The sequence below is a fragment of the Cricetulus griseus genome, chromosome 3 (assembly GCF_003668045.3).
Source record: "Cricetulus griseus strain 17A/GY chromosome 3, alternate assembly CriGri-PICRH-1.0, whole genome shotgun sequence".
Taxonomy (NCBI): Eukaryota; Metazoa; Chordata; class Mammalia; order Rodentia; family Cricetidae; genus Cricetulus; species Cricetulus griseus.
Window position 1 is genome coordinate 278,553,471 of NC_048596.1, and position 13,172 is coordinate 278,566,642.

At 41.7% G+C, this 13,172-nt stretch overlaps 1 protein-coding gene across 5 annotated transcripts in view; it reads right to left on the reverse strand.

Moving 5' to 3' along the window:
- The window catches only part of Agtpbp1 (ATP/GTP binding protein 1), a 108,326-nt gene that overhangs the window by 35,881 nt on the left and 59,273 nt on the right, over positions 1 to 13,172 (reverse strand). For all 5 annotated transcript variants that reach the window (XM_035443018.1, XM_035443017.1, XM_027409701.2 and 2 more), the window contains one exon: positions 158 to 245. In XM_035443018.1, the coding sequence (XP_035298909.1) occupies positions 158 to 245 (88 nt within the window). The remainder of the gene's footprint in view (positions 1 to 157; positions 246 to 13,172) is intronic.

Sequence of the window (13,172 nt, forward strand, 5' to 3'; positions counted from 1 at the left end):
TCCCTCCCCCATTGATGCAGTGCAGGCTTGCCTAATCTTGGAGGCATCCTCTCAATCAGGCTCCCCGTTTCCCAGTCACTTTAGTGTGCGTATAGTTCAGTGTTACACTGAAGCAGAATGGAATACCCCAGTACTCAGCTTCTGTAACAATACTTACTTGTAGTAACAAATGTCAGTGCCCATACGAATCCACCACGGTCTGGCATTTAGAGCTTCCTGAACTGAATACATGAGTGGTTGCATACCTTTGGAAGAGGAGAGGAGAGGAAAGGAAATATTCTTTTCAGAATTGTTGATGTAAAAATGAATCTTGCATTTCTAGAAGGCACCAAAAATTCAGGAAGGCTGAAATATAGTGCATCTCATTATTTTAGGATGTATTAAGGAAATTTGAGAGAGTCCTTAAATTATAATTTAACCAATAATAACCCCCTTTTAAATTCTAACTAAAATGGAATAACTTTAGGTTGAATTGCTACCAATTTTTCCTGCTAAATTGTATGTATTCATTCAATCAGATAATTTACTCCTTGTAAAAAGTAAAATAGTTAAACATACATAAACACACAAGAATCTAGGGAGATGGCCTTAACGGTAAATCGTGTCACCCAGATGTGAGGTTCTGTGCTCCAGTTCCCAGAACCAGAACCCATGTAGAAACTGGATGCAGCATCACACGTCTGTAACCCAGTCTTTTAGATGATGGGAGGAAGCTCAACCAGCTAGGCTAGCTGAGGAAACAATCCACAACCAAGAAAAGACCCTGCCTTAAGCAAAGAAAAAGACTAGCTAGCGCCTGAGACCATCCTAACCTCCACACAGGCATAACGGTGTACATGCCCGCACTCAAGAGCACACACGTACACACACAAGTATGCACAAGCACACACGCACATGCATGCACGCACAAACACAATGGACAATCACCTCGTTTCTCCATCGAGTACCATATGCAGTGAGTAACTTCCATGTTTGTTGTCATTCCTTCTCTACTTAAGTGTTAACATAGGGTGGTGTCTTGGCTAGTTTTATGACAATTTGGTACAAGCTAGAGTCATCTGAGAGAAGGGAATCTCAACTGAGAAAATGCCTCCATAAGACCGTGCTGTAGGGCATTTTCTTAATTAGTGATTGATGGGGAGGGCCCAGCCCATTGTGGGTGGTGTCACCTCTAGGCTGGTGGTCCTGGCTTCTCTAAGAAAGCAAGCTGAGAAAGCCAGTGAGCAGCAAGCCAGTAAGCAGCACCCCTCCATGGCCTCTGCCTCAGCTCCTGCCTGCAGGTTCCTGTCCTGTGTGAGTTCCTGTCCTGACTTCCTTCAATGATAAACAGTGGTGTGGAAGTGAAAGCTCAATAAACACTTTCCTGCCCAAGTTGTTCTTTGGCCAGGGTGTTTCAGGCAGGAACTGATAATGACAGCAGGGTCAGATATACAATGTACTCTCTTGGGTATTCTGAGAAGAGCTCGACAGCTCCATTACCTGGACACATGCAGTGGTGCCTTCTTTAATCTAACACTGGCCAGACAGACACGTGTGACTTCCTGCACTCCAGGCCACCATAGTCTACACAGTGAACTCTTACCCCCCTTCCCCCCAAATAAAAACCACAAAATCAGCTTATCTCACTCCCTAACCTGATAAACTAGACTTTTAAAGTGGAACTGAATTAAATTCATGTGTTAATTTTAGAAACACTGACAGCTTTTACTGAAACCTAGTTTGACTTTAAATTCTACTTTCAGTATGTAATTATGTTTCTGGTGTAGGAATATTTCATTAAATGTATTTGCATTTTATAAGATTTTTTCTTTCCCTTTCTACCTGGCTCTTTCAAAGCTGTTTGTTTGCTCACCTTAAAAGTGTGTTGCGTGACACACACACCAACCCACAGCAGCAATGCTGCCTCCTGGATCTCTGAAGTGAATAGCCCTACTGTGTGTTCCTTATCCATGTAGCTCCTCATATAGAAGTTAATTATTTTCTATATTCAGGAAATAACAACCTCAAATAGTGATGGTGAAAACACTGAAGAACAAACAATAGTTTTCTCAGAATTTTAATCAAAATGTTATATACTACTCAATCCAATATCGGCCAAATTTCTCAAATCAATTCTATCATGTATAATACAAGAGATAGTGACTAATCTCTGTGTGCCAGACACTGCTGTTTTTAGATACATAAAAACAGTTACTAAACCTCCCAACCACACCGCCGTAGAAGAGAAGTGCTATTAACTCCACAACTTGAATAATTTCACGAGAACGAGGACTGTATTTAACAGTCAGAATAATCTCACTCAGGACCTTGCAGCACTCACTGACAGAATAATGAATGTGGCCCCTCTCACACCACTGATGAGTGGACACACTGCTTGCTGGAGGCTCCCTAGTGAGCTACCTTAGTTCTAAGAAACTACTCTTCTTTTAGCAGTAACTTGTTAAATTGGCTATTATTTAGATCCTGTACCTAGATTAAGTTTTTTTCTTTTCTTAGATTTATTATTTTTACAATTATGTTTATGTGCATTTGAGTGCAGGTAACTATGGGGGCAGAGGTGTAGGGTTCCCTGGAGCAGAAGTCACAGTCAGTTGTGAGCCACATGACATGGATGATGACAATCAACCACAGTCTTGTGCAAATGCAGGAAGTGCTCTTAACCACTGAGCCATGTCCCCAGACCCTTAAGTTGTCCCTTTTAAAAATTAAGTATAGAGATCACACTAGGTTCAGAAACGTAAATCTAAAACCATTTGATTATTTTCATCACTTGCTAAAATAAACAACAAAAGCATAATTTAGTTTTACATGGTTAAAAACCTAATGTATTCTTTTTTCCCCCTTTCTTATTTGGTCGGTTGGTTTCTTTAAGCAAGAACCAAGTTGGTTTAAATTCACTTCTTAGCTGAAGCTGGCCTTGAACTTCCGATTCTTCTATTTTCCACTTCCCAGATGGTGAGAGGTAAGAATACACCTCTATGCTTAGCTTTCAACTTTTCAGTACTTTACAGCCCATTTAAACTTCTCCTTTGGGAGGCTGGAGAGATGGCTCAGCAGCTAGGAGCTCAGACTGTGCTTCTCGAGGACCCAACACCCACACGGCAGCTTCGACCACCTGTGACTCCACTTCAGGAGGTCCAGCACCTTCTTCCAACCACCAGAACCTGACATGTCTGTTGTGCGCATACATACATGCATACATACATATGCACATACATATATACATACACACACAGACACACATACATTTTAAAAGTAAAGGGCGTGGTCAGGGTGACGTAGAGTGAGAGTTTCAGGTGGCTGGGTTTTGCTTTCAGTTTCACTTTTCAGCTTGCTGTACAGATTGCTGTCACGGCAGCTGGCTAGGTCGCTCTGTAAGTAAGGCTGTTCCCTATTGAATACCCTTATATTTCTACCTGGCTCTGTATTGGTAATTGCCCATATTATCTGGTGTCAGGATCGGGACCTTGGCCCCATTTGGGACAGCCTGCTGGTCCCCCCACCACCACCCTGACGACAGACTAGGCCAGGAAAGCGCCCTCTCTCCACAGGTGCTCCCAGCTAGCAGCTGGCCCGCTGAGCCACACCAGAGCATTCACACTGCCGCTGAGATACTCAGAACCATCCACCCAGCTTGCAGACAGTTTCTAGCTGCCTAGAGTTGAGTAGGCTTCAAATTTCAGCAGCGGCTTCCCCTGGCTGCAGCTGTGGTAAAGCCTCATCTATTTTGATGGTTGCTTGTAGGGGAAGCTGTAGCCACGCCTTCTTAGGGGCTGGCTACAGGAGTACCTGAGGGCTTGTGAGGGCGTGGTCAGAGTGAGTAGGGGGACTGCGTTTTCGGTTTCGGTTTCTCTTTGCTTCTTGCTGTACAGACTACCACCGGCTGGCTGGTCCGCTCTGTAAGTAAGGCTTTTCCCTATTAAATACCCTTATATTTCTACCTGACTCCGTATTGGTAATTTACTACTATATCTGGTTGTCAGAAGCGGGATATTGGAAACCCACACCCCATTTGGGACAGGCTGTGGGTTCCATCGGGCCCGCCGCCTAGGCCCGGAAAGCACCCTCTTTCCACAGGCGTTGCCGGCTAGCAGCTGACCCACGGCAGCTGTGCTGCTCAGTCATCCACCCAGTTTCTAGCTGCCTAGAGGTGAGTAAGTTTCGGCTTTCAGCAGAGGCTTCCCCTTGCCTCAGAACGGGAAAGCCAAAGCTGAAAAGCCGTATACTCTCTAAGATAAGCGCAGCCGCTTTCGTGACCTCTCTCCACTGCTGACCGACTGCTGCCAAACGCCTCGGAATAACTGAAGGCCTGTGCTACCTGCTGGTCAAATATATTTACTGCATCTGGAGTAGAAATCAGGTAAAATCATGGCGGAATATTTATCATTTGCTGAAATTGGTAATGTTTTTGCTTATTACGTGAATTCACTGTTTGAGGAGGATGCTAATTTGCCAATTATTGGCCTATATGCTGTCATGGCAGTCAGCTTGCTGGTACAAATAGTATTACTAGCCAGAGGACTCAGGAACAGGGACAGAAATAACCTCACCACCTGCTTGCAGGAAATAACAGCTTTACGCAAAGAGGTTTTGGAAAACAGATTAGGTCAGACCACAATTGTGCAGCAAGTGGAACAGAAATTGGATGATAAGCTTGGCTCTGTGTCCAATACACTAAAGACAGAGCTGTCTGATGAGATACAGTGTATTTATGATAAGATAAACACAGAGAGATCCTCCATGTCTGAGGCCTTAGAGGCTAGGCTGTCAGAAGACCATGACCAGCTAAAGAATATCTGTAGCCAGCTAGAAACTCAGATAGGCAATGTTACTCATCAACTAGACGCAACGGTGCAAAATACCCAGCATAGGGTTGAAGAATTGGACAATGCCATTCAATCAATTATTGAAGCATCCAAGGTAGCAGATCACAAATTTGAGTCTAGATTTGAATGTTTGGAAGATAATTTACACTACAGGGCTGACAGATTACATAGGTCCATACGGTCAATTGCTGAGGACTCAAAATCAGCAAATCATGACCTGGAATCTAGACTCCAATACCTAGAAGGCAGTTTCCATGCCATCCAGACGCTGTCTAAGGATGATTGTATTAAAGACCTAGAAAAACATGTAGAGGAGCAGTTAGAGCAATTTACAGATTCACTAACGTGCTTGGAATCTTTTATGATTAAGGAGATTGAAACTTTTCATAAGGATATCATTGCTAGGCTTAAAGATCAGTGGGAGGCCTCAGAAGCAGAATCACTCCAATCCCAGGCACCTACTCCAGCCAGGTATCATGACTATTCTTCTAAGTTTGTTACTCGTACACCATTAGTATACCCAGCTACCATGGTAGAAAAGCCAGCTTCTAAGAAACACCCTCATGGACGAATGGTTTATGAATGGCAACCTATACAGCCAAAGGATCTTAAGAATATTAAAGAATCAGTTGTCTCATATGGTCTCCATAGCCCATACGTAAAACAGCTATTACATTCATGGGCAACCTTTAACAGGGTGACACCCACAGATTGGGAACTATTGGTAACAGCTGTACTTGAGAATTCATGCCAAATCCAGTGGAAGGCATTGGTAAGGGAAGAGGCAAAGCTCCTTGAACGTCAGGGCATAAAGGAAGGTTTTGATGCCCCTCTAGATGAGCTTCTTGGTCAGGGTATTTATGCTGACCCACAGGTTCAGGCTGAATATGATGACGATATACTGTCTCTATGCAGGAAAGCAGCATTAAATGCCTGGGATAACGTTCGTGAGCCAGGAGAACGCCTAGAAGCTTATACCAGAATAGAACAGGGACCTACAGAACAGTTCCAGGACTTCTTACAAAGGTTAACTAGGGCAGTAGAATTACAGGTAATAGATCCAGAAACAAGACAATCAATTATATATACAATAGCTTATGAAAATGCAAACCCAACATGCAAAAGAATACTTTTGCCTTTAAAGATCAGATCAGCTCCGCTAGAAGAATGGGTTTTGCATGCAGCCAACATTGACTATAATGTGCAAGATACTGGAGCTTGGGTAGGAGAAGCCATCTCAAAAGGTTTAAAAAGGCAACAGGAAATTAAAAGTTCTAGAGGGAGGATGCAAGGGCTTCGGAAGGAGAAGCACCTTACAGAAGTCAACATAGGCACCAAGAGACCAGAGGTTACTACTACTATGAACCAGAACCTTGGGTACGAAGAGCCTTCCCCTGGAGACGACAAAGGCGCCAGGAACCTAGGTGTTACAACTGTGGTAAAATGGGGCATACTAAGAGAAATTGTAGACAAATGAATTCTAACAATGCCTCACACAGAAGACTACTGCCTTCTGGATTGTGTAGAAGGTGTGGTAAGGGCAGACACTGGACCAATGAATGTAGATCGACCAGGGACATACAAGGAAACCCCTTAAGGTCGGGAAACCCCGAGGGGGGGCCTCAAGAAGGTCCCCACATCAGAAAGGTCAGGTCATTCCCAATAGCAGTGGAAGACAATCTCTCACAGGAACAATAGACAGTTCTTTGCATATTGTGAAAAAAGATATTGCTCTAGATGGTAGTTTGAATAGTGATGAAGAATCAAGTGTGAATGGACAAAATGAGAAACGCATATTTTGGCAAGCTTCTATTAATGATAAAAGGCCTCAGTTAAAAGTGAAAATTAATAATAAAGTTATTTCTGGCTTAGTGGACACTGGGGCGGATGTAACTATTATTACTCAAAAGTCTTGGCCTCAGAAATGGCCTCTTAGAGAGGCAAATGTACAATTTTTAGGAATTGGAACTCTATCTAGAGTTCGACAGAGTGTTAACTCAGTGGTCTGCATTGGACCGGAAGGACAGAAAGGGATACTGAAACCATACGTGGCAGATATAGCTATAAATCTCTGGGGTCGTGATCTCTTACAGCAATGGAATACTCAGATTAATATTCCTCCAGTGTCAGATACAAATTATGAAAAAGATCTGGTAAGACGCTATGGAAAACGGTTACCAACCATCCATGCTGTACAGAAACTAGGTACAAATGATGGACCTTCAGAGGAGCCAAAGGCCCTGCCATTGAAGTGGCTTACAGATGAACCAGTTTGGGTAGGACAATGGCCTATGACCTCTGAGAAGCTAGAGGCTTTAGAAAAGTTAGTACAGGAACAGCTAGATGCTGGACACATAGAGGAATCTACCAGTCCTTGGAATTCTCCTGTCTTTGTCATCAAAAAGAAGTCAGGTAAGTGGAGAATGCTGACAGACCTGAGAGCTATAAATAAGGTAATTCAACCAATGGGCTCTCTGCAACCTGGAATGCCATTACCTTCCTTAATACCTAAAGGATGGCCTATCATAGTCATTGATCTAAAAGACTGTTTTTTCACAATACCGTTACAGGAAAATGATAGAGAAAAATTTGCATTTACTGTACCAACTCTTAATAATTCACAGCCAGTTAGGAGATATCAATGGAGGGTTTTGCCACAAGGAATGCTCAATAGCCCTACTTTGTGTCAACACTTTGTACAGCAACCTTTGGGAATAATTCGTAAGAAATTTCCACAATCTCTTGTTTATCATTACATGGATGATATTCTTTTATCAGATTCTAATAAGGAAACTTTGGAACGTATGTTTGAAATGGTGAAGGAAGTTCTGCCTCGTTGGGGATTACAGATTGCACCAGAAAAGATACAAAGAGGAAATTCTATTAACTATTTAGGTTACAAGATAGACTTACAGAGAATCAGACCTCAAAAGGTACAAATTAGGAGAGATCGGTATCAAACTCTTAATTCTCTTCAGAAATTATTAGGGGAAATTTCTCAATTACAGACAATTATTGGTGTAGAAGGACATGACTTAAAGCATTTGAAAATGGCCCTTAAAGGTGATAAGGACCTAAACAGTCCTAGAATATTATCTGATGAGGCAGAAAAAGAGTTACAATGGGTAGAAAACAGAATATTGAATGCACATGTAGATCGGATAAACCTTAATTTAGACTGTATTCTGGTTATCTTGCCATCCAGAGAATACCCTTCTGGAATTCTGATGCAGAGGGAAGACACTATATTGGAATGGATATTTCTGCCACATAAACAGAATAAAAAGTTAAAGACATATATAGAAAAGATTTCTGATTTGATTTTAAAGGGTAAATTAAGACTTCGCCAGCTGACTGGAAAAGATCCAGCAGAAATTATAGTACCTTTAACTAATGAAGAAATTTCTTCCTTATGGAAAGATAATGAATATTGGCAAATAGCTCTTACTGACTTTTTGGGAACAATTAGCAACAACTATCCCAAAACTGACAGAATTAAATTCATAAAAAAGACAGTCTGGATTCTTCCACGTATTGTAAGACAAACTCCCATTTCTGGAGTTCTTACCTTCTACACTGATGCCAACAAATCAGGTAAGGCAGGTTATAAAGCAGGTGAGGTAAGTAAAGTAGTTCAAAGTCCATATACATCTGTACAGAAGGCAGAATTATATGCAATTCTCATGGTACTTAAGGATTTTACAGAACCTCTTAATATAGTTACTGATTCTCAGTATGCAGAGAGAGTCGTGTTACATATTGAGACTGCAGAATTTGTTCCTGATAATACAGAATTAACTTCTCTGTTTTTACAATTACAGGAAACTATCAGAAACAGAAGTAATCCTATGTATATTACACATATCAGATCCCATACGGGTCTGCCTGGCCCACTAGCACAAGGCAATGATGAGATTGATCGTTTATTAATTGGAAGTGTGCTAGAAGCCTCAGAATTTCATAAGAAACATCATGTAAATAGCAAAGGTTTGAAAAAGGACTTCTCTATCACTTGGCAACAAGCCAAGGAGATAGTGAAAAACTGTCCTACTTGTTCCTTTTATAATCAAACTCCATTGCCAGCAGGTTGTAATCCTAAGGGCATTCGGAGAAATGAGGTTTGGCAGATGGATGTCTTTCACTTTGCAGAGTTTGGAAATTTGAAATATGTGCATCATACCATAGACACATTCTCAGGGTTCCAATGGGCTACTGCTCTTAACTCTGAAAAAGCTGATTCTGTTATTATACACCTGCTAGAGGTGATGGCAGTTATGGGTATACCTGCACAAATAAAAACTGACAATGCTCCAGCATATGTCTCTACGAAATTGGAACAATTTTTCAAATATTATAACATAAAGCATGTTACTGGTATACCACACAATCCTACAGGACAAGCAGTGGTTGAGCGATCTAATAGAACACTTAAGGAGATGCTCAACAAACAAGCTTGGAAGACTAAACCCCCCAAACATAGGTTGCATAATGCTTTATTAACACTAAACTTTCTTAATGCCAATGAAAAAGGACAAACAGCTGCAGAAAGACACTGGACTACGGAAAAAACTGCTGAACTCAATCAGCCAGTATACTTCAAAGATGTACTAACCTCTGTATGGAAACCAGGACATGTATTACGTTGGGGTAGGGGTTTTGCATTGGTTTCTACAGGAGAAGAAAAACTTTGGATACCATCAAAGTTGATCAAGATTCGAGTGGAAAAGGAAAAACCTCTCAACGAGGACAAATGACAGGTATTCTACTAAGGTATATCTTATAAACTAAATAGAAACCTCCCAAAGGAAAGGGAAGTGTTTTGCTTTTATCTTCACAGGAAAACTCATCTTCAGAAGGCAAAAGACACTGCATGGGTAGATACTTAAGAAGAAAAGGTAGCTATAACCATCAAATAGAAGGAATGTGCCATATGGTAAACTTTACAGCTGTCTCTCAAAAAACTCTATTTCTCTTTATTTCCTAGTCCCTATTCAATTAAACCAATGCTGGACTTAGAGGTGGATTTGGCTTTCCTCCTCTAAAATCCAAGCACATTATTTAACTAAGCTTTAGTGTTTCTGTATTGTATCAAGAAGCCAATTGATGTAATACAGAATAAAAGAAGAATTTGGGGACTGTCTTTGTCTTTTCTTGGATCTTTCTCTCAAGGTGTACACCCTTTCATAATTGTTATGCTCTCATGGTTGCATTCCCTAGCATGTGTACATACACAAGCAAACATTTCTCTGCTAACTGTTTATGTTTGAGTCCCACACAGCCAATGAAGACCTGCCTGACAGCAATCCCTGGACACCCTGGAAAGAAAATGGGCCACATCTCCTCGACTGCACTGGATCCAACTTGCTCCATTTCAACTGACACTCCGGCCAGAGGTTCGGGTACTGACTTCAATCAAGTTGAGGATTTCAAGCGAGACCTTCAATCAAGTGAATCCCATCTAACATGGACTGGATACTAACATTTTCTTTCTACAGGACCCCATATGACTATCAACGTCCCATTTCAGCAGGAAGTAACTTGGAGAATGCTACGCCCCCTTTCCCCATTGTTGTCACTTAGGATAGTGTATATACCTAGTTAGGAATAGCTTCCTATTGTTTATGACTTTAGGGTTTAGTTATATTTTACCTTTATACTGTTAAGTTTTAATCCTCTTTTAGACTAAAAGGGGAATTGTAGGGGAAGCTGTAGCCACGCCTTCTTAGGGGCTGGCTACAGGAGTACCTGAGGGCTTGTGAGGGCGTGGTCAGAGTGAGTAGGGGGACTGCGTTTTCGGTTTCGGTTTCTCTTTGCTTCTTGCTGTACAGACTACCACCTGCTGGCTGGTCCGCTCTGTAAGTAAGGCTTTTCCCTATTAAATACCCTTATATTTCTACCTGACTCCGTATTGGTAATTACCTACTATAGTTGCTGCCGCAAAGCCGTATACTCTCTAAGATAAGCACAGCCGCTTTTGTGACCTCTCTCCACTGCTACCACCATCTTGCCTGACCCACTGCTGCCAAACGCCGTGCCAAGTAGCTTAATGACTGTGCCACCTGCTGGTCAAAAATAGTTACTGCATCTGGAGTAGAAATCAGGTAAAGATATGACGGAATATTTATCATTTGCTAAAACTGGTAATATTTTTGCTTATTACGTGAATTCAATGTTTGAGGAGTATGCTAATTTGCCAATTACTGGCCGATATGCCGTAATGGCAGTTAGCTTGCTGGTACAAATAATATTACTAGCCAGAGAACTCAGGAATAGGGATAAGGATAACCTCACCACCTGCTTGCAGGAAATAACAGCTTTACGCAGTGAGGTGTTAGAGAACAGATTAGGTCAGACCACAACTGTGCAGCAAGTGGAACAGAAATTGGATGATAAGCTTGGCTCTGTGTCCAATACGCTAAAGACAGAGCTGTCTGTTACCCAAGATGAGATGCAGCATATTTATGATAAGATAAACACAGAGAGATCCTCCATGTCTGAGGCCTCAGAGGCGAGGCTGTCAGAAGACTGTGACAAACTAAAGAATATCTGTAGCCAGCTAGAAACTCAGATAGGCAATGTTACCCAGAAACTAGATGCAAAGGTGCAAAGTTCCCAGAATAGAGTTGAAGAATTGGACAATGCCATTCAATCAATTATTGAAGCATCCAAGGTAGCAGATCACAAATTTGAGTCTAGATTTGAATGTTTGGAAGATAATTTACGTACAGGGCTGACAGATTACATAGGTCCATACGGTCAATTGCTGAGGACTCAAAATCAGCAAATCATGACCTGGAATCTAGACTCCAATACCTAGAAGGCAGTTTCCATGCCATCCAGATGTTGCCTAAGGATGACTGTATTAAAGACCTAGAAAAACATGTAGAGGAGCAGTTAGAGCAATTTACAGATTCACTAACATGCTTGGAATCTTTTATGATTAAGGAGATTGAAACTTTTCATAAGGATATCATTACTAGGCTTAAAGATCAGTGGGAGGCCTCAGAAGCAGAATCACTCCAATCCCAGGCACCTACTCCACCCAGGTATCATGACTATTCCTCTAAGGTTGTTATTCATACACCATTAGTGTACCCAGCTACCATAGTAGAAAAGCCAGCTTCTAAGAAACACCCTCATGGACGGATGACTTATGAATGGCAACCTATACAGCTGAAGGACCTTAAGAATATTAAAGAATCAGTTGTCTCCTATGGTCTCCATAATCCATACGTAAAACAGCTATTACATTCATGGGCAACCTTTAACAGGGTGACACCCACAGATTGGGAACGACTGGTAGCAGCTGTACTTGAGAATTCATGCCAAATCCAGTGGAAGGCATTAGTAAGGGAAGAGGCGAAGCTCCTTGAGCATCAGGGCCTATAGGAAGGTTTTGATGCCCCTCTAGATAAGCTTCATGGTCAGGGTATTTATGCTGACCCAGAGGCTCAGGATGAATATGATGATGATATACTGTCCCTATGCAGGAAAGCAGCATTAAATGCCTGGGATAAGGTTCGTGAGCCAGGAGAATGCCTAGAAGCTTATACCAGAATAGAACAGGGACCTACAGAACAGTTCCAGGACTTCTTACAAAGGTTAACTAGGGCAGTAGAATTACAGGTAACAGATCCAGAAACAAGACAATCAATTATATATACAATAGCTTATGAAAATGCAAACCCAACATGCAAAAGAATACTTTTGCCTTTAAAGATCAGATCAGCTCCGCTAGAAGAATGGGTTTTGCATGCAGCCAACATTGACTATAATGTGCAAGATACTGGAGCTTGGGTAGGAGAAGCCATCTCAAAAGGTTTAAAAAGGCAACAGGAAATTAAAAGTTCTAGAGGGAGGATGCAAGGGCTTCGGAAGGAGAAGCACCTTACAGAAGTCAACATAGGCACCAAGAGACCAGAGGTTACTACTACTATGAACCAGAACCTTGGGTACGAAGAGCATTCCCCTGGAGACGACAAAGGCGCCAGGAACCTAGGTGTTTCAACTGTGGTAAAATGGGGCATACTAAGAGAAATTGTAGACAAATGAATTCTAACAATGCCTCACACAGAAGACCACTGCCTTCTGGATTGTGTAGAAGATGTGTTAAGGGCAGACACTGGACAAATGAATGTAGATTGACCAAGGACATGCAAGGAAACCCGAAATTTCATCCTTATGGAAGGATAATGAATATTGGCAAATAGCTCTTACTGACTTTTGGGGAACGATTAGCAACAACTATCCCAAAACTGACAGAATTAAATTCATAAAAAAGACAGTCTGAATTCTTCCACATATTGTAAGACAAACTCCCATTTCTGGAGTTCTTACCTTCTACAC